Below are 21,243 nucleotides of genomic sequence, written 5' to 3'. Positions count from 1 at the left end.
ATGCTGTACTGCATAGTATTGAATTCAGAGCTTTGGACTGGAAAAACATTGCCCATAGGAACTGAGGCCTCTTTAATGTATGGTCTGATTACCATGTGATAATCAAGTACAAAATATAACTGCTTCCCAAACTTTAAAACAAACCATGGGCTAGCTGACAACGTACTGGCTTATTTTCAGACAGCTTTCATTTTATCTTGTTTATTGTACACAAGTCCTTTACTAAAAAGTATTAACCACCCCTCCTCCCAGAGTTCTTCAAGACTTTGTTTGAATTGGCACTCTCCTCTATAATCCAATTGTAAAGTGCCACCTAGTGGTTTATTATATTATATTATATTATATTATATTATATTATATTATATTATATTATATTATATTATTTATTCCTATCCAACCTAGTGTTTTATATTTTTAGGGGGATGGAATCATATATACCTAAATAATTTTCATTCAGAAAGATAGGAGACGAGATACCATGGTGATACATGTAGTCTCAGTACCTACACAAACAGAAAGATGAGAAATGCACTTTAGTTTACTGTGTCTTTCATGCTGAATGCATCACAATCATTGCAGTCCAACCATGCAAATAAGATGTGTATTATAGGCTAATGTAGGAAGGGAACAGCGATTCCATGGCCAAGTTTCGAAGCCTATTGAGCAAAGGGAAGCTGCTAGGTTGTGAGGGGTTGGAGTTGATTGTTTTTTTACATGGTGGGAGTCATAGGCCAGAAAGAAGAAAAGGTCCTTATGAGGAAACTTGAAAAGAGAATCAGTTAGGGTCAGGAAGCTCTCCCTGGAAGCTCTCCATGGAAGAAGGAGCTGTTCTCTGAGTGTGGTAGCTGTAGTGGGTGGAGGTAAAGGGAAGTATAGTATTTGAGATGTATGGGGAATGGCAGGGCCATGTCTACACTCACAGTTTTGCAGCGCTGGTAGTTACAGCTGTGTTCGTACAGCTGTGTAGGGCCAGCGCTGCAGTGTGGCCACACTGACAGCTACCAGCGCTGCAGTGTGGCCACAGCTGCAGCGCTTGCAGTGCTGTTGGGAGTGGTGCATTGTGGGCAGCTATCCCAGCATTCAAGTGGCTGCAACGTGCTTTTCAAAAGAGGGGGGTGGGGTGGAATGTGACAGGGAGCATGGAGGAGACAGACAGAATGGATTTTTGGAGTTGACACTGTTCTCAGCTCCCTGCCTTGCAAGTTCTAAGGACTGGAAGATACACAGTGCCTACCTTCAATCATTTTAAAAGTTCTAACTCCCTTCCCCCACTCCTCTCTCATTCACTAAATGCAAATTATGTACTGCTAAATACCCGTCAGACCAGATAAGCAACTGCTCAACACGGACTTCCCCCTCCCCCTCTGCCATGTGAGAGTGCTGTTTCTCTCTTCAAGCAAACAGCTGTGAACATTCCAAAGTAATTCCCCTGCCTGCCTCCGCTCGCTCAGCAAACAGGAGCTGTGTTTGTTTTTTAAATAAGCAGTTTGGCTGAACTCCGAGCTCTCCCTTTCTTCCGGTTTGTTGTGGACAGGAATTCTGGGATACCTCCTTATACCCCGGAGGTCAATAAAAGCGCTGGTGGGCGTCCACACTTGCTGACCAGCGCTGGATCACCAGCGCTGGAATCCCTACACCCGAGGCTCGATCGGGTGTACAGCCAGCGCTGCAACCAGGGAGTTGCAGCGCTGGCCGTGCTTTGCAAGTGTGGCCACATCCTAAGTTGCAGCACTGTAACCCCCTCACCAGCGCTGCAACTCTCTAGTGTAGCCATGGCCGGAGACAAGAAAGAGATAAGTCAGAGAAATAACACTACTGGCACAGTACACTCTGTGTATGTGTGTGTCAGGATGGGAAGGTACACAGCTAATAATCAAGACTTAAGAGTTTATTTGTACAGGATGCTAACATGGAGAGGAAATGCATAAATGAATCTAACATGGTGGGAATGTGCTCCCATTTCTGGGGCACCCAAGAAAAGATAAGCTGCTGTGTTTTAGACAAGCTGAAATGCAGAGAAATGAATATCAGTGTAAGCAGAGTCAGGATAAGCTCTACCCTGACATCTGGTGGAAAGAATTTCAGAGAGTGTATTTGCATAGGCACGCCTACCCCATCCCAGGCTGCCGAGCTGTGGGACTGCTTTGTGACAAATGACTCAACCTCAGTTGGGTGGTACTTGCTAGACAAGGGACATGGGTTCCAAAACCTAGTGAATTGAGAGAGGCTGGGGACAGGTATCTGTGTCTGGTGGGGCAGTCTCCTTGTGGAGCCAGAAGCACTAGTTCCACCCCCTCCTCTCTCCACTGTGGAATGGCAGAGTTGATTTTTTTATTCCCTTAAGAATCCAGATATAGGTTACTGAGCTGAACTCACTTTGGGCTAATGGTGCACTAGCACTGGGGCTCCCCTACTATGAGCTGAAATCACTAAAGAGCTGAGATTACTGAGCTGAGAGCACTAAGTACTGTGCTAACTAGTGGGGAAGCCTGAAGCTATACTGTGGAACAGAGCAGCTGGTGGAGTGGAGCAGTTTGTGGGGACAGCTGGAGCGGATCACGGGACAGCTGGTGGAGCAGAGCAGCTGGCAGAGTGGAGTAGCTGTGGGACAGGTGGAGCGGCCCACAGAGCGAGCGGAGCCGAGCAGTTTGCAAGGGCAACTGGAGCAGCTCACAGGACAGCTGGTGTAGCAGAGCAGCTGGTGGAGCAGAACAGTTTGTGAGGACAGCTGGAGGAGCAGAGTGGAGCGGCTGGTAAAGCGGAGCAGTTCATGGAGAAGGCGGAAGCAGAACCCACGGAGAGGCAGGGCAGTTGGCCCCGGACCACGTAATGTGCCCCTTTCTACCCAGGCTGGGGGGAAGGACCTCTGCAGATAGACTCTCAAACTTTGGGGCTGCACTGAGCCAGGACAGAGACTTTTGGATTGTGGGACTTTTGGGACTGTGGGTGATTTGGGGGTTGCTGGACTCAAGGGCCCAGGAAAACAGACACAGCCCAATTTCCTGGGGTGGGTCTTTGCTCACGGTTTGGTCTAGGAACTCTAGTTAAGGTGTTTTCCCAATTTAGTGTTTGTTGTTTATCTCATGTAATTAAACCTTTTCTGCTACACCGAGACTCTGTGCTTGCGAGAGGGGAAGCATTGCCTCTTTGAGGCGCCTAGGGGTATGTGTAAGATTTTCCCAGGTCTCTGGGTGGGGGCTCGAGCTGGTTTGGCATTGGGTTATTGAAACGGAACCCCTGGATACTGGACCCGGCCCTTGTTGCTGCCAGCTCAGAGGGGCAGAAGGGTTACATCAGGAATTGTGTAAAATAAGGGTTTGGAATTATTGAGATGAGAAAGCAAAAGCCTGAGTAACTCTCTTCCAAGAGGAATTGATGAGATGTGGTTGAATCTGAGCTCTGTTTGGGGATAGTAGGGAACAGAGAGATGGGGATGATGTGGTAAAGATTCCAGGGGAGATTGGGTGAATCTAGAATCTGAACATTTTTTTGGAAATTCCACAAAACATTCTTGTGGGAAAAGTCTTCCCACCATTGTGAGTATGACACTCACTGCATTGACGCCACCATCTACCATTTCTACCAGTCAGGGGTTTGACTTTCCTTAAAATATGGCAGCAAACATATGCTACTTAATATTAATATATTATAATAAATTTAGGTCTTGACCTTAGTTGCATTTTCATATTAAATTTTAAATTGGTTTATTTTTTAAAAGAAAACCTACATTAACCTTAAATTAAATCCTAACCTTAAATTAAAAAATCCAATTTGAATAAGAAAGTCTTATTTAAAAAATATTGATTTTTATCTACCCTGAGATTAACCAGTGTAAGTATAACACCTGAATTGCTGGCTGCATCCCACCCCTAAAAAATACTTAGATAATAAGAACATAAGAATGGCCGTACCAGGTCAAACCAAAGGTCCATCTAGCCCAGTATCCTGTCTACCGACAGTGGCCAATGCCAGGTGCCCCAGAGGGAGTGAAGCTAACAGGCAATGATCAGGTGATCTCTCTCCTGCCATCCATCTCCATCCTCTGACAAACAGAGGCTAGGGACACCATTCATTACCCATCCTGGCTAATAGCCATTTATGGACTTAGCCACTATGAATTTATCCAGTTCCCTTTTAAACACTGTTATAGTCCTAGCCCTCACAACCTCCTCAGGTAAGGAAAAAAGGAAAAATCCAGTAGGCTCAGAGGAGGAGACCACCGCTTTGTCAGCAAATAATATTGCTGTTGTTTCTTAATATTCCTGTGGCACTTTCTTGAGGCATTCAAAACCATAGATCATTGTGTTACCCGCCTGCTCTGCAAGAGAGAGACTTGCTGGTACTAGCCTGGATGATGGCTCCTAGTCACACCAGTCTGTTTGCTATCCCAGACAAACTTCTCAGATCTTACTTTGCCTTATAGATTAACGCTTGCTGTATCCCAGTTCTTGAACTTCCCAGAAGTGTTCCCCTATAGTGTCCAGTCCCTGTCACTGGGCACTCACAGTAATTACCAAGTCTGCTGCCTCGAGAGACCACAGTATACACACCAGCTTATTTGATTCAACTGAGAAGGCAAAGACTACTTAATGCCACAGCACTGAGATGACTTTATAGTAAAAAGAGAATAAGTTTATTAACAAAGAACAGAGATTCACAGATTCAAGTGAGTGTGGAGTAAGAATAATGGAAACAGTGAAGGTACAAATAAAACAGAAGTATAACAACAAGCTTCTAAGACACTAATCATAACTTTCAACAGGCTAAATCTTTGTCAAAGGTCAGTTTCTCACCTGAAGCAGTATCTCAACCGGGATCCGGGGTCCCCTAGTGGGCCTCGAGCAGGTTTCAAGGGGGCCTCCAAGCAGGGCCAGCATTAGACTCATTGGGGCCCGGGGTACAAAACCAAAGGCCCACCACATGGGCTAAAGCCCAGGTTCCCGTGCCCCGCCTGAGCAATGTAGCTTTGTGGGGGGGGCCCTGTGGCATGGGGCCCCAGGCAATTGCCCTGCTTGCTACCCCCTAATGATGGCCTTGGCTTTATATGCAGAAAACCAGTTATTGTGGCACAGGTGGGTCATGGAGTTTTTATAGCATGTTGGGAGAAGGGGCGACAAGGGGCTCAGATAGAAAAAGGTTGAGAACCTCTGACCTAAAGCAACCTCTCAGCACCAGGATCTAACTTTCATGGGTGCAAAGAACTAAAGGGGTTCTTTTCATGTCCTTTTATAGTCCAGCAAACCTTTGAAAGGTATAGTTTTGAAGAGGACCCCCAGTTAAGATCCTTTTTCCCTGCTGTCTATGCTCTAGTATGCTGACGCCATACTGCTTTCTCATCCTCTTGTTAACTTTTTCTTCCAGTTTATCTCAGGTGCAAATAAGTTTATATTTGGCTTATCCTGCTTAATTCACAACACAGATCTAGGCAGACCAGTAAATCAACATTCCTTTGTCTGGGAGCATTTTGTTTATCAACCGTGCCTGGTTACATAGTTTAAACATATTTTTAGTACATGCATATAACTTCTTGAATGAGAACCCTACATACATCTTGCAATGTTTCAGATGACCAGTATCATATAAGCTTTCATTTGACACTATGCATGATGTTCTTTATAGATAAATACTATGACAGCAATGTGTTAGATGTAGTAAGTTTGTCAGGTGTGATAGAAGTTGCTGTTACATGACAGTGAATGCTTTGCCAGTTGGCAGTGAGGATCTGTTAGAGTCACGACTCCTACAGTAAGTGAATAGCCTTATGAATATTCTGTGCGATGTCTGTAATATATGTACACCATTGGACATGGTAGGTCTTGTTAGGAAGATTAGTAGGACTGTTAAAAACAATCTATATTTTTTCGTGAAATTGTGCATGATTTTGTGAAAATTAATATTTGTCTAACTATCTCAAAGTTTTTGCCCTTGAAAATTGGGTAAAGAACAATAGTCACTCAGTAATTATCAGGACTTGGTTTGATTGAAATTGATTGAGATTTTTCAGACTTTTAACTACATTGGGAAAATGTTTCCAAATTAGAAGATGTCTATAACTCTTATTTCATAGTTTTCAAATTTTGTTGCAAATATTTGTTAGGTGAAGTTCTTTTCTAACAACAAAAATGTGTATGTGACTAAAATGTCACGTCACCAAAGGTACATAATAAAGAGGAGAAGAATTTGAGAGCCCAGAAAAGAATATATTTTTAGATTGTAGCACTTTCAGCAGCTCTCACAGTTTTCACTGACTCCAGCATTATAGTTTTTGGCACTCCAGCATTTTTCAGGAGCACCTACAGCCTTTCAGTGACTACACATGCCTCCATGACATTTCAGCAACTCTATCAGATTTCCATGGATCATAATAAATAAACCTAAAAATATACATAAATTAAACCTGAAAATCCATCATGGAATTCTGATCACAGACATTCAAACTTCATTCTCATGATTTTTCTTGCACTCAGGCTTGGCATTTTGATGGAATTGCATTTCTTATTATTACATCCATTGGATCTATGAATTAGAAAAGATACAGTCCCTTCATCTATGGTTGAGAGCTTGCAATGTCTGAAAAGCTCTCAGCAATAGGCATTGCATTTCACTGATAACTCTAGATAACAGTCATTAAAAAAAAAGGCCACTCCCCACCTCACTAGAGCAGGTTAAAAAATGCGGTGAGTGTGGAATTCTAAATTTCAAGGCTGATTCTGTTTTTCATTTCCATTTTTGTTCTTTTAAAAAAAATTTGTGAATTTTTAAAATCAGAAGGTTAATACAATTTTTTATCAAATGTGTTATCGAAACAGCTTTCATACTTCTTGTTCTAAACATCTCAGTCAGGTTTAACGCTCACAAACTACACCACAGGAAAAGACACATGCCTCTGGTAGTAAGACATACTATGTCTGCATTTGTGTTAATTCTGACTAGCCTTTTACAGTTTAGTGACCGAGTCTTGATTCCATTGACATCAGTAGCAAAATTCCCACTGACTTCAGTGTTTGGATCTGTGTGACTGTTTCTGTCAGACATTTTCTGCAAATAAAGTTTTGAATCTGAGATTTATTTTTTACACTGAAGATCCAGAATGATCCCTCAGTTCATGTTGTCTGAATCACTTTAAGTGCAGCCCAGACTACAGCCGCAATAACATCATGACATGTTTAAGAACTGAGACATTGTGAAGGCACCAAAAGAATTTGCAAATCATTGCAGTACATTCACGTTATACACACAGTATTTTGGGAAAAGGGTGTCCGGTTGTCTCACGTTGACAGATTCAAGGGTATAATTATATGGATTTGACTGAGTGTTCCGCTGGAAAAATCCTTGTAGCCATCAGCTCTTAGGAGGTGGGGGGGTTGGAGGTGGGGTGTACGCACACATTTTCATGACACATTTCAGCTCATTTTATTGGTCTTATCCACCCAGGGATGGAGCATGCTGGAAGGCTTTGCACCTTCCCCAGATGTGGAGTTCCTTAGGTGCAGCAAAACAAGGCTTCCCCCTGGCACCTTACAAAGTGTGCAGGAGTCCTGCCTCAAACTCTCTGCGCCTGTAATGGTGTAATGATTGGCAGTTCCAGCAGCTAAGTGTGGGTGTGATCAAGCTGCTTGCTTGTAAACAGGAGCGACTTTTCCCTGCACCTCTATCTATGCTCAGTATGGAGTTTGTAAACCCCATTACAGGTATAGAGAATTTGAGGCAGGACTCCTGCAGGAGTTACTCTGGAATTTAACAGTGTAACTGAGAGCAGAATTTGTCCCATAATTACCATGGGGTTATTTTACCTCCAACTTTCATTTTCCTCTCTAAACCCAATTCACTGCCTTAAATATTCATGATCATGAATATGGTAACTAACGTCTATATGGCATTCGGGTGCTTGTATATTATGGTTCTATTACAAATGGGTTTGGTGTATGTCATGTCCTAAAACTTTTTGAGCTCAGAAAACATGAATCCACAATTTTTCTAAGGGCTAGATTTTGCCAACGTTATTTACATTGAGTCGTACCTTTCTCCTTGTGTGGCCAGTTGAAATCAATGGCTAGTGAAGTGAGGTACTGCTTACAAAGTGAGGTACTGCTCAATGTGGTTAACAAGCTAGCTCAAGATTTATAGCACCTTGATGGTTTAATCTAAATATACAACTTCTAAAATATTAAAATATTACTTTTCCTACTTCAGTTTGCCAGATTTTGAAGGTAGAATCTCATAATACTGTTTCTGTTGTAGTCCATCTAATCAGTGAAACGTATAGAATTAACTTTGTTCTATTACTGTTTTCTACAGCACAGAAGAAAAAAACTGTAAAGTTTTCTGTCTGCAGTTATTCATAAAACATTCATTTCTTAGGCAGTCACATAGTATTACTCTCAGAACTCATATCCCTTAATAGTCAAACCAGTTTCTTGAATTTTAAAACACATCACTCCAGTTAATGTCAATGAGAGACACATATTTTATAATCCCCAACATTGTAGAGGAAATATTGTTTACTGACTAGATCTAGGGACTGAATGTCAGGACTTCTGTTTATATTCTGTGTTCTACCAGGAAGTCACCCTGTCTCTGATTGTTTTCTCCAACTGCCAATGAGCATGATAATACCTAGCTATTTCGCACGGGTGATGCCGAAGTCTCATTATTTTATTTATAAAATGCTTTGAGATCCTCTGTTTTAGTTAAAAGCCCTACATGTATTATGATAATGTATCCCCTACTACTGGGTTCAATATAAAATGAATATGAAACACAGCTTTCTTGCTCAAGGTGGACTAACCAGACAGCAGATCGCTTTAAGGAGCCACCAGCCCCACCAGCTCCTTTTACTTCTTTAAAGAAATGACAAGAAATCGCCTCAAAGCTCTTTTTTAATATAGCTCTTCCATTTTTTGTTATCAACCGTGCCACCCATCTTCCATTCGAGTGTTGGCTTGGCCTTACAATGTAAAGCAATGTAGGTTGGCTTTAGCAGAAGATTTTGGAATACATAGGTGCTGGAAGTAGGAGTGCTGTGGGTGCTGTTGCACCCCCTAGCTTGAAGTGGTTTCTATCATATCCAGGGTTTATAGTTTGGTTCAATGGCTCTCAGCACCCTGACTATGCAAATTATTTCCAACTCCCCTGTTGGAATGTATATTGTGGCATTTTGTACTGTAGATTTATCAAATAGAAAATTACTACATGTATCCTTTTGTACCACAAATCTGCTCACAATCTCTTCATTAAATAAAAAATAATCAATGTTGGAACACTGATGTTATCTTGTGTTGATGGTGTTATCGCTGAATGAGTAAAACTAGTGACAGGTAGCACAGCTGACATGTTTAACAAAAGATGGCTCTTAGCCTTTGATGTGTCATGGTGAAATGAAATCGATAAAATAATTATTTTCTACTCATCCAATTTTTCTTTTTGATATTTTTTCTAGAATTTAAAAAGTGTGACACCACTGACACACGTTAAATCTACAGTCTTTAAGTGTCTTTAAGACTATCAACATTTTAGCAGAGCAATCCTAAAATGTGAGCAGTTTCTGAATCAGCTTGACCTTTTATGCTCTCTGCTGAAAGGAACGAATTTTCCTTCATCTTTTACCAAAAGATGTAAAAAGTACTGAGTAAGATAGGTTGGTTTTTTTAACTCTCTCTCCATTACATTTACTGTACATTTAATTTGCAGGTAATCTGTTGTTTCTGCCAGTTGTTGACAACACGATATACATTTTTTTAAAATGTGTGATACAGCATGGCCAGAGGGCAGCAAGAGAGGGTTAGAAGGGAGCTTTATTCCCTGTAGAGGGAAGAAAGTTTGCTATAGATTAATTAGAGCACCTGAAGCCAATTAGAGCACCTGCAGTCAGTCATCTGATAAAAACCCCTGTTTCAATCAGACAGAGGAGCAGCTGGAGCAGAAAGCATTGGTGTTGGAGCAGAGAACAGTTTGGAGGAGTTGGAGCAGAAAGGATTGGTATTGGAGCAGAGAACAGTTTGAAGGGAAGCAGAGGAAAGTTTGGAAAAGTGCTGCAGTGAGCTAAGAAGTCCAAGACCCTACGTAAAGGGGCACCTGGCTTGTGCAGAGGGAGGGCAGGAAGCCCCCCCCCCCACAAGCTGAAGGGCAGAAGAGGGAAGTAGCCTAGGGGAAGGAACCGTCAGTTCAAATGGTTCACCACTATCCTCAGGCCCGGGGGCTGGGACCTGGAGTAGAGGGCGAGCCCAGGTCCCTCCTTCTCCACTCCCCTCCTCTAGGACATGAGTGGGGCAGTTAATATTCCAATTCAGGGGCAAGAAATGGAGCCTTGAATCCCCCTCAAAGAAGAGAAAGCGCGAGACCCATCATAATAGCGCCAGCAATTTGCCACAAATGTTTTATCGACGTGACTGCCTAGAATCTTGCACATACACCAATGGATGTTTTTATAAATCCTGATAAAAATAATGTTTAATTATTTCAGCTGTTTACTTGGGCTCTGATCTGCAAGAAATTATGTGCATGTTTAGCTCTATGCACTATGATTAGTTCCAGTGAATATTCACAGGGCTTGATCCAGTGCCCAATATGGTCATTGGAAGGACAAGGCATTGGATTGTGCCCACATTCCATAAAGTTCAGCACACCCATACATCTTTGCAGGATCAGGGCCTTGTACTTCATCTGTCGATCTGAAAGTTAGAATCAAATGCCCTGGAAATGCATCTGTGGGAGGAGGAGTTCTTTGCCTAAAACCCATTTTTTTCAGTAAGGAAAGTTAATTTTGTAACTCTTGAACATTGCTTTGAAAATACATTAATCAGAACAGACTCAAATAATTCATTATCCTGTTGCTTAGTGCAATGAACTCCTTTTTTGGATGTTGTGTGAATTGCTATAGAAGCACCAATCCTATTTAGCTTTAATTAAGCAAATGTTAATAGAATTCTAAAATTTAGTATTGCTACCAATACATATGAACCCTCAGAAATTACTCATTAATCTTTGTTATCTTCATTACATACAGATGATTCTTTCAAGATGATCACATCAAAATGACATTATTTGTGTGGTAGACTTCATAAATACATGCATTTCCAGAACAAGGGCAATGATTTGCAAAGTGACTGGTTAATCAGTGGATTCTTATTTTAAAATCTTTTACCATTCTCTTAGTAAATATTTTCTTAGCAATTTTCCTTAAAGGGCCAAATCCTCCTTTAATTACTCCTGCAAAACTTCCATTGGCTTAAGTAGGAATAAGATGACCAAGATTTATTTCCAGACGTTTATTTCACTTTGATGGATTCAGGTCTGCAACTTTCATTTTCATTTACAGGATGTGTTGGAGTTTGGGATAACATTACTTGCTGGCGCCCTGCTGAAATTGGAGAGACTGTCTCTGTCCCTTGTCCAAAAGTATTTAGCCACTTTTTCAGCAAACCAGGTATTTTGTTTTACGTTATTTTATGTAACTAGAGTTGCCTTATTTTTTTAAAAGAAAAACCTCACACACTGCAAGGTTCACCTGAAACCATTTAGTTGGGTGAAATCTATTCTGTGTCTATGGCAAATTTGTAAATTGTAAAAGCATGTATTTGGAGTTTAAGATATTTGTCTTATTTTTAGAGAGAAAAGAGTGAGCCTTCTCAATGGCGCCAGTAAGAAAGTAGGAGATGCCACCATGAAAGCACTAAATGAATTGTACCAATGACTCAAATGGCATTTATTGTTTCCAGAACTTCAGATTTCAGTCGATGTTCTCATACATTGACACTGATCAAGCCTGAGGGTCCTATTGCGTTTGACCTGATTACATCACTCATGATCGCCACACAGATGCAGCACTTTTAGAAGCTAGTCACTGCCTCAGTGCCTATGGGCAGTTCCCATTTGTTTGTGGGAAGAGCTCCCCTATCCTCTGGTGACGAGCACTTAAAAATGAATGCAACAATACTACATAAATTTAGATAAATTAACACTGGTGGGAATTACATGGGATTATAATCATCTTCGTGTTGTTTTTTACCACAACTGAAAGACCCAGCTTAATCTCCTAGCCAGGTTGCTAGGGGGCCTAGTTTAGCTGGTAATATCCAGTGTCATGTCTATCCAGGGTGCTTTAATTCTGCAGCACATCCGGTCAGTGCAATTATAATATTACACATTGCTTACATTTAGATTGTCACATGTAGATCTCAAAGTGCTTTACAAAGTGGGTAAGTATTATTTTCCCCATTTTTCTGGTAGGGAATCTGTGGCATAGAGAAGTTATATAACTGACCCAAGTTCTCACTATAAGTCACGGAACCAGGAATAGAACCCAGGTCCTAGTGTCTTAATTTGGTGCTCTATTCACTGGACCATATTAGCCAGTATTAGGCTTTAGAGACTGGCAGAATCAGCAAGGAAATAGGTCTGTCTCTCTTTGTAAAAGGAAAGAAAGTCAAAAAAGGGTCAGAAAACATATCTTCTCACAGTATTTCACTGTTGTAACCTCAGCTGTTGGTGGCTCATGGACATGTTACTTGGCAAGAAATATGAAAGTGGGTTGTAATCTACATGTGGGGAAAAGATTATTTTCATACAGCATATCCCTGTAACTATAAGCTTTTCTGTTGGATATCAAGAACTTATGAGAGGGTATCATTGTACCAAAATTCCACAACTAGTTTTTCAGCGGCTTCCGTTGTGGCTCTTCCAAGAAAACACTGGTAGTAAGAAAACCTAATCTTTCTGGCCCTTGTCCATGGGATTGAGGAGTAGAGATGGGTCATCAGTTGCACAAACTAAGTATAAATTAGAATAAGCATAAATTTAGAATTCCGAGGAGAAGGCAGTTTCTTCAAGCACAGCTACATTCATAGTGCTAAGCAACAGTTATATTGTTCCTTACCAAAACTCACAAAAGGAAACAAAGAGTTCTAGAATGTGTAAAATGTGATCAAGATCTTCTAGCTCAAATCTATCATTCAGACAAATCCAGTTGACGGGAAATGGGAAATCATTTGCTATACTGCATATATACAGTAATGCTTTTCTCCATCCGTGAAATGCACCCTCTTTTTTGAGTGACTATTGCTCAACAGCTCGCAGCAACACTATACAAAACAACACCGAGTAAAGAAAATAATGTATACAATTGAAACTAGAGGCTGAATTTAAGGGATCAGAATGTAATTTCTTAAACATGAATTTGGACAAGCCACTGTAACACCTCTACTTTTTCAAAAAGTGCCATGAGATCTTTAATCACTACAATTGCTCCAGACCTCTATTTTGAATTTTTTTCCCCAAAATATGGCACTTCCCATGACACAGGGCCTCCTAAAACTGATCGGAGTTTTAAAAGAAAGCCTGTCCTCCCAAAATTTCTGCCCAGTGTTACAGATTCAGAAGTTGAGATAAGGTCCCAAAAGCCTGTATGCTTATCTGAATCGGACTTCACCTCTCATGTCTGAACCTATGTAATGTATTGCATCATGAATAATGTGCATGCATTTTATATGAATAACTTTAACTTCTTAGTTGGTAAGTCTCCCCCAGGTGCTATTGACCATATTGCTTCAGAGTGTGGCTCCTAGTTTATCACAGATAAATCACTTTATAGTTGACAGAGGCCAGATGTCTTTCATGCTTAAATTCATAGTATCATAGAATCATAGAAGATTAGAGTTGGAAGAGACCTCAGGAGGTCATCTAGTCCAACCCCCTGCTCAAAGCAGAACCAATCCCCAACTAAATCGTCCCATCCAGGGCTTTGTCAAGCCAGGCCTTAAAAACCTGTAAGGATGGAGATTCCACCATCTCCAGAGGTAACCCATTCCAGTGCTTCACCACTCTCCTAGTGAAAAAGTTTTTCCTAATATCCAACCTAGACCTCCTCCACTGCAATTTGAGACCATTGCTCCTTGTTCTGTCATCTGCAACCACTGAGAACACCCGCGCTCCATCCTCTTTGGAACCCCGCTTCAGGTAGCTGAAGGCTGCTATAACCCCCCCCCCACACACACACACACACACACACTCTTCTCTTCTGCAGACGAAATAACCCCAGTTCCCTCAGCCCCTCATAAATCATTTACCCCAGCCCCCTGATAATTTTTGTTGCCCTCCGCTGGACTCTCTCCAATTTGTCCACATCCTTTCTGTAGTCGGGGGCCCAAAACTGGATGCAGTACTCCAGATGTGGCCTCACCAGTGCCAAACAGAGGGAATAATCACTTCTCTTGATCTGCTGTCAGTGCTTGTACTAATGCAGCCCAATATGGCATTTGCTTTCTTGGCAACAAGGGCACGCTGTTGATTCATAGTTAAAACAAAAGGATTTCCCTTGGTTCCCCCATTGAATTATGGGTGTGGAGGATAGATGGAGGTCCCTGAAGTTTGCCTGTATTGTGGTATTTTCCCTCCTCCCTGCCTCTATGCACATAATTTGAGAGGGCCTTTAAAATGCATTACATGCTAAATCAGAATTTGTTATAATCCAGATGCATGTTCATCTGTCTATGTAGACATTCACCACTGTCTACATCCAAGCACTTCAATAACTTTTCAGTAGAACACTTAATATCACCTGCTCAGAAGATCTTAAATAATAGTTTAGAGTAATCAAGGTTTGTGTAGAGCCATTTTCATTCAAATTACTTGTCCATCAAACCAGCTTAACTACAAATAATTATCTAAAAGTGGAAGATAATAAACTCCCTTAAAAGTAATTTTAACAAAACTACAAAATCTTTCAGGCTGTTTCTATGAAATGCTCCGTGATTGAAAGTAGGAGGCATGGCATTGCAATTTTGTATGTGTGTTTCTTTAGCATAGCAAAGATATTTGGTATGACTCAGAGCCAAGAATAAATGTAAAAACAATAAGTGAATGTGAATGGAGATATGTGGGATTGCTTAATGACAGTGCTGGGGCACAAAAGAAAGTTAATGGAGTGGTTTCACAAGAAGGCACAGTTTTTATGAAGCTTGACTTTAAGGCCTGTTGGTTAGGAAACTTTTAAATCTATGCGGAATAAATTTGTGAATTTTATTTTACAGGAAATATTAGCAAAAATTGTACAAGTGACGGATGGTCAGAGATATTTCCAGATTTCATAAGCGCTTGTGGTTATAATGACAATGATGAGGATAGTAAGGTAAGAAAAACAATTATTCTGTTCGTTCAGATGCAGATGTTCAAAAGAGCTTCATAGATTCCAAGGCCAGAAGGGACCATTGAGATCATCTAGTCTGATCTTCTATATAACACAGACCATAGAGCTTCCCCAAAATAATTCCTAGAGCAGATCTTTCAGAAAAACATCCCAATCTTGATTTTAAAATTGTCAGTGATGGAGAATCCAGCACAACCCTTGGTTAACTGTTCCAATGGTTAATTACATTCATTATTAAAAAATCTCATTCAACCATTGGATTGTGTTATACCTGTCTCTGCTTGAAACTATAGGGCCAAATTCTGCTCCCAAATACATTCATATTACTCTGAAATCTACAGGAATTGTGTGCACGTTTGAGAGCATAGACCATCTTTTATTTGATCTCATCTAAGCTAAAGGTATGTCTACACTTTGAGCTGGGGGTCTGATTCCCAGGATGAGAAAACATACTTGTATTATCTCAATGAAAAATAGAATGTAGCCGTGACTGCACAAGCTGTGGGAGAGGCTAGCCACCAGAGTACGTACCTGTATGAGACCCTAAGCATGTAGTCAGGGCCTGGCCCACCACTGTGACTACACTCAATTTTTAGCATGCTAGGTTGATGAGAGCTAGTGCAGGAATGTCTTCTTGAGCTGGGAATCACATCTCCAACTAGAAGTGTAGACATGCCCTAAGAGCAGAGGTGTAGGGTTCATAAACTAGAATGCTCAAAAACTAATGATTATTTTTATCATCATCATTATTATTTATTATTTGTATTACTGTAATGCCTAGTAGCCCCAGATGTGGATCAGGACCCATGATGATGCCATTATCAGTGACTATACTATAAAATTTCTGCTACTGTTGCATACTACTAATATTGTAAGCATTTTGTATATTTATAATACATACTAGTATTCCTTTAGTTTAATATGATTGTATACATTATTTAATCTGTACAGTATATTTAAATACAGTAAACAGGTAGAATGAACATTTAGCTCTGTTGTCTTCAGGGGAATTACTCCAGATTTACATCAATTTATAATGTACATCAGAGTGTGGACCAGAGACTGTCAGACATCGAACAAATGATCCTAGCAAGTGTAAAAATGTAATCCTTTCAGTTTGCCTCTACCATTTTTTGCCCTTATGTGTCTTTTGAGGAGAGCTATCAGGTCTTCCTGAATGATCTGCAGATTAGAACCGTTAGATAAATTCACATTTTTCAACAGGAAAAGTGAACACATTTTTCACAATCTTTGTTTATTTGTGAGAAATGTTCCTGTTTTTCTAGTAGTTCTGTAGTATCACACCAGAGCAAGACTTCACTTGCAAAAGCAAGGTTTCCACCATCAGTCAAATTCCTATTCGCACATGGAGAGATGGGCTCCTCCTATGTACCTCCCAGGCGATGATAAAGTTGATGCCTATTCTTCAAGAAGGAATATGTCCCACTTCTTCCAGCTGCTTAATGACTTTGGTGGTGGACAATAAAAGAAATCTGTAAGACAGATAGATACCCACCTTGACTCAGCTGTCACTGCCAGCAGTTTGCTCCTTCCTTCCAGGATTGCCAGCAACACATGCTGTCAACTGTAGGCATGTCTGATATGCATGTTATCACTCATTGCCCTGTCTGCCAGATCGGATAAAATCCAAGCTAAAGATGTCATAGTCAGTGTCTAAGTGGTGGAGCTAGTCAGGGTGAAATAGGTTGGAGGAGTCAATGAATAGCCTGATCCTCAAAAGAGTGCATGACATTTCCAGCTGACCTCTTTCAGGACCCTGTCCAGAGCAGCAGGCCTATTATCCCAGCCTATGCCCATTCCCTCCTCCCCATCGCGCACACACACACACGGAGAATGAATGCCAGAAACTCCCTCCTGATCTTTTTCCTGTCTTATTTCACGTGTTGTAAATATTAAAAACTTGTGTTTTCTTCAAAATAATATAGGGATTCTAGATTCTTTTTAGACACTAAAAGAAAGAAAACAATGCTACTCCGTATACATATGTGTGTTAACAGTAATCAATGTGCTCCATGAAAATACAATGTTTGGAAAACTATAATTAGTTCACTTCTGCTCTTTCTCAATTAGGACTCTGTCAAAACCCAGCGAGTACTTAACAGTTCCACATCTCACATATGCACATAGCTGCAATCTCTAGTCTCCACGTTCTTTTCCATTTTAAAGAACTTTTTTTTATTAGTTTATGTATATGAAGAGTTTTGCAAATATCATGAATTAGTGTGGCTTATTAATGCATTAAAAAGTGCAGACATGTAAATAACTAAAAAATAGTTGACAAAGAAATGGACTGGAACATTTTATTCTCCCATTTTGTATGCAAATGGTTATTCTGAGATATTGGAATCATCTGAATATTTGGAAATTTGAAAGTGCTTTACTGTTTTAGAGAACCATTTTTACAACCACCAAACTATCCTAGACCCAAACATTTTCACCTGAATTGAAAACCAACCAAAGGCCTATAAATAGAAAGGGATACATTGTAACATTCTTGATGGAAGATGAAGGAATTAGTATATGAATAGACCTGTTCGTATTTAACATTGTTGCTAATGATCTGGAGTGAAGAGAGTGAAACATAAATTAATTAAATTTGCAAATCATAGTCCAGAAGAAACTAGAGGGGCTGGAAATATGGGCAGAAGTAACCAAATGTGAATCAACCTGGAATAAAGTGAACAACAATAAAGCATCTAGGGTAAAATCCACAAGATAGAAGTAGAAAGGAGATACTTAGCAGCCCATTGTTACTACAAGATCTTTTGTGGTGTTACTGCTTTCTAGCGGGCTCTGAGCGGATAGTGTATTATGGAAACTGAAATAATGCAAGTTTGGGCTGCATTTCAGGTGCCTCTTTCCTTATAGCGCTGGCATGGCTGACCCTGAAATATTGAGTTCAGTTCTGGGCACTTCATTGCCAGAAAATAAATTGACCATGCCAATGTGACATGACAGAAAATTCCTTCCTGACAAGAAATTGAACAATCTGTTCAATGTTATTTAGTATCAAAAATAAAGTTAAATTTACTAGTTCTGAGTCAGTAGAAAGCAGCTGTTTCCTGTGCAAATAGACCATACATTCAAACAAGAATAGTTGGTTCTTTCAATTCTTAACATTTTATTTTATTTATAGTTTTAAAGTAGAGGAAGAAATATGAAAGTCTCTGTGCTGAGGCCTTGCTTAGAAATTTTGTGGTGATAGTGCCCACTTCAGAAAAACACATGCTCTGTTCATGAAAGCACTTAAATATGTACTTCAGTGTCATTGAAGTCAGTGAGACTTCGCTATATGTTTAAAGTGCTTTCCTGAATCGGGCTGTTTCCTTGAAATGAGGCCTCAGTACAGAGTTACAGTACTATCAAAGAGTCACATCCTTAGCTGGTTGAAATCAGCATAGTTTAGCTGGATCTGGTCCCGAGTTTTGGCAAAAAGTCCGAAGAGGACCTGTGATGGGGTGTAACAAAGCCTACACTGCAAAGGAAGGGGTTAAAGAACTCCTCGGGGCTCAAGTGGCACCACTCCACTGTACCTGCAAAGCCTGAACTGGCTGGAGGAGGAGCTTAAAAGGGGGAGCAGAGTAGCTCAGTATTAGGCAGACAGTGGGAGGAAGCTGACCTGCCCTCTGAGCTCCTGGGAAAGAGCACAGCAGGAGCACTTGCTGCTTGAGGCCTGACTATAGCGACCTGTCCAAGCCTACAAAGAAGGACCTGTGACTCTCTAAAGGTTAGAGCCTTTATCATTGTGTGTTAGTACTTTATCTTGTGGGGAGAGAGGAGACTGCTAGGCAGTGATCCAGGGAGGCAGCTGCATAGTACCCTGAACTGCAGGACTTAGCTGCCTGCCATTGAGCCCTGGACTGGAGCTTGCTGGAAAGGGTGGCCCTGGGCCTGGGCCCCCATATCAGTCACTAAAGAGGGACAGCTACAGAACTGGGTGAGGAATCCCTAGTTGGGGGAAGACACAAGAGTCTGGACCATGAGACCCCCAAACAAGGGGGAAGCCCTAAATCCCTTGCTTAATCCTGAAGACTTCCTTGTTATTGGACTCTTCTTATATAGCCTGAGAATGTGACCTGGCTCAGGGCTGAGTCACAGAAAGGGCACACCATTACAGGGCAGAATGGTAGGGAAGAAAGGGGAATGCCCAAGGGGAAGGCAGCTTGACCACTAGGCAGCACGGATGGTAAGTGTTCCCCTTCACAGGGCTCAGTGATGAAATCTTCACATTTCTTTTTCTTTGTACATCAGCAATGTGTAAAAAGAAAGGAACTGTGTTTGCACTGGGTGTCTATTAAGGGTGTACATGTTGGTGTAATAAGGTATTACCACTAGAATTATGGAAACAGGTGGTTTAATGTTTTGGACCAGATTCTGATACCCTCATTCATGTTGAATAGCCATTTCCTCTGCAACCTGTCCCCTTGAACATAGTGTTGTTCGGTATGTGCCAAGCTAGTGAAATCTGGTTCTTAATTTGTTGCCTACAGATATAGCAGTTTATCTTTGCTGCTGAATGAGTTTATCTCATAGATTCAGTTCATATCGAGTGAAGTTTCACAGGGATTGGTCCTGAGTATAGTTCTGTTCAATTTTTTCAATGGTTTAGATAATGGCATAGAGAGTATACTTACAAGGTTTGTGGATGATACCAAACAAGGTGGGGTTGCAAGTGCTTTGGAGGATAGGATTAAAATTCAAAATGATCTGGACAAACTGGTGAAATGGTATGAAGTAAATATGATAAAATTCAATAAAGACAAATGCAAAGTACTCTAGTTAGGATGGAACAATCAGTTGCATACATACAAAATGGGAAATGACTGCCTAGGAAGGAGTACTGTGGAACGGGATCTGTGGTTTATAGCTAAATATGAGTCAACACTGTTGCAAAAAAAAAAAAAAGCAAACTTCATTCTGGGATGTTGTAAGCAAGACACAAGAAGTAATTCTTCTGCTCTACTCCACGCTGATAAGGACGCAACTGAAGTATTGTGTCCAGTTCTGGGGCACCATATTTCAGGAAAGATGTGAACAAATTGGAGAAAGTCCAGAGGACATAAGAAAAAAATGATTAAAGGCCTAGAAAACATGACCTGTAAGGAAAGATTTGGAAAATTGCATTTTTTCACTCTGGAGAAGAGAAGACTGAGGAGGGGACATGATAAGTTGTCCAAATACATAAAAAGGTTGTTATAAGGAGGAGGGAGAAAAAATGTTCTTGTTAACCTCTCAGAATAGGACAAGAAGTAATGGGCTTAAATTGCAGCAAGGGAGGTTTAGGTTGGACATTAGGAAAAACTTCCTAACTGTCAGTGTAGTTAAGCAGTGGAACAAATTGCCTAAGGAAGTTGTGAACTCTCCATCACTGGAGGTTTGTAAGAACAGATGCATGTAAGCAATTTCATTCACTTCAGTTGCAGGTTTTTGGCATCTGAGGGCAGAACTTGGCCCTACATATGGAATTTTAAGTTTCAGTGTTCATTTAAAAATATATATATTAAATAACTAATTTAACAATTGCAGTTTATCTCACTTGTTTAGAATGTATGTAACTCAATAGCCATCAAGTTAGGCACATCTAAAAAATGTTCATTACCCACTATACAGAGTGCACATAGATGTGAAATAGAAGCTTTGGTGAGAATGTTTGCTAAAGTATAGTTCTCTCCTAACCTACCTGCAATAGTAGCTTTGAAGAAAATACTCTCAACTTGATTCTCCTCTCATTTACATTGGGTTTACACTGCTGTAACTCTGGAGTTCAGGGGAGTTACTCTTGATTGGCAGCTATGAGATAGGAGAATCAGGCCATCTATGTTGCTAAGTCAGAGCTTAATTTAAATCTTTATTACAGTATTTAGTCTCTCATCTCCATACAGTATATGAGCTATCAGCCTTCAAGAGTCTCAGAGATCTGGTTCCAGATGCCACCTCAGCCATCCAAGTTCTCATTCCTTTTTTTTCTCCTTTGGATATTTGTATTGTATATTTAGTAGGTAAAACAGCAATAGGAATAACTGGGCTTGTCAATACTTAAAAATGGGTCAAGGGTAGATTGGGATGTGTTAACTAATCTG

The 21,243-nt window shown here is 40.6% G+C and overlaps 1 protein-coding gene across 1 annotated transcript in view; it reads left to right on the top strand.

Moving 5' to 3' along the window:
* The window catches only part of VIPR2 (vasoactive intestinal peptide receptor 2), a 104,229-nt gene that overhangs the window by 23,209 nt on the left and 59,777 nt on the right, over positions 1-21,243 (top strand). The window contains exons 3-4 of the mRNA XM_030550120.1: positions 11,318-11,425; positions 15,027-15,124. Coding sequence (XP_030405980.1) covers positions 11,318-11,425; positions 15,027-15,124 — 206 coding nt within the window. The remainder of the gene's footprint in view (positions 1-11,317; positions 11,426-15,026; positions 15,125-21,243) is intronic.

Source organism: Gopherus evgoodei, chromosome 2, assembly GCF_007399415.2.
Source record: "Gopherus evgoodei ecotype Sinaloan lineage chromosome 2, rGopEvg1_v1.p, whole genome shotgun sequence".
Taxonomy (NCBI): domain Eukaryota; kingdom Metazoa; phylum Chordata; order Testudines; family Testudinidae; genus Gopherus; species Gopherus evgoodei.
This window is presented reverse-complemented; position numbering and strand designations above follow the sequence as displayed.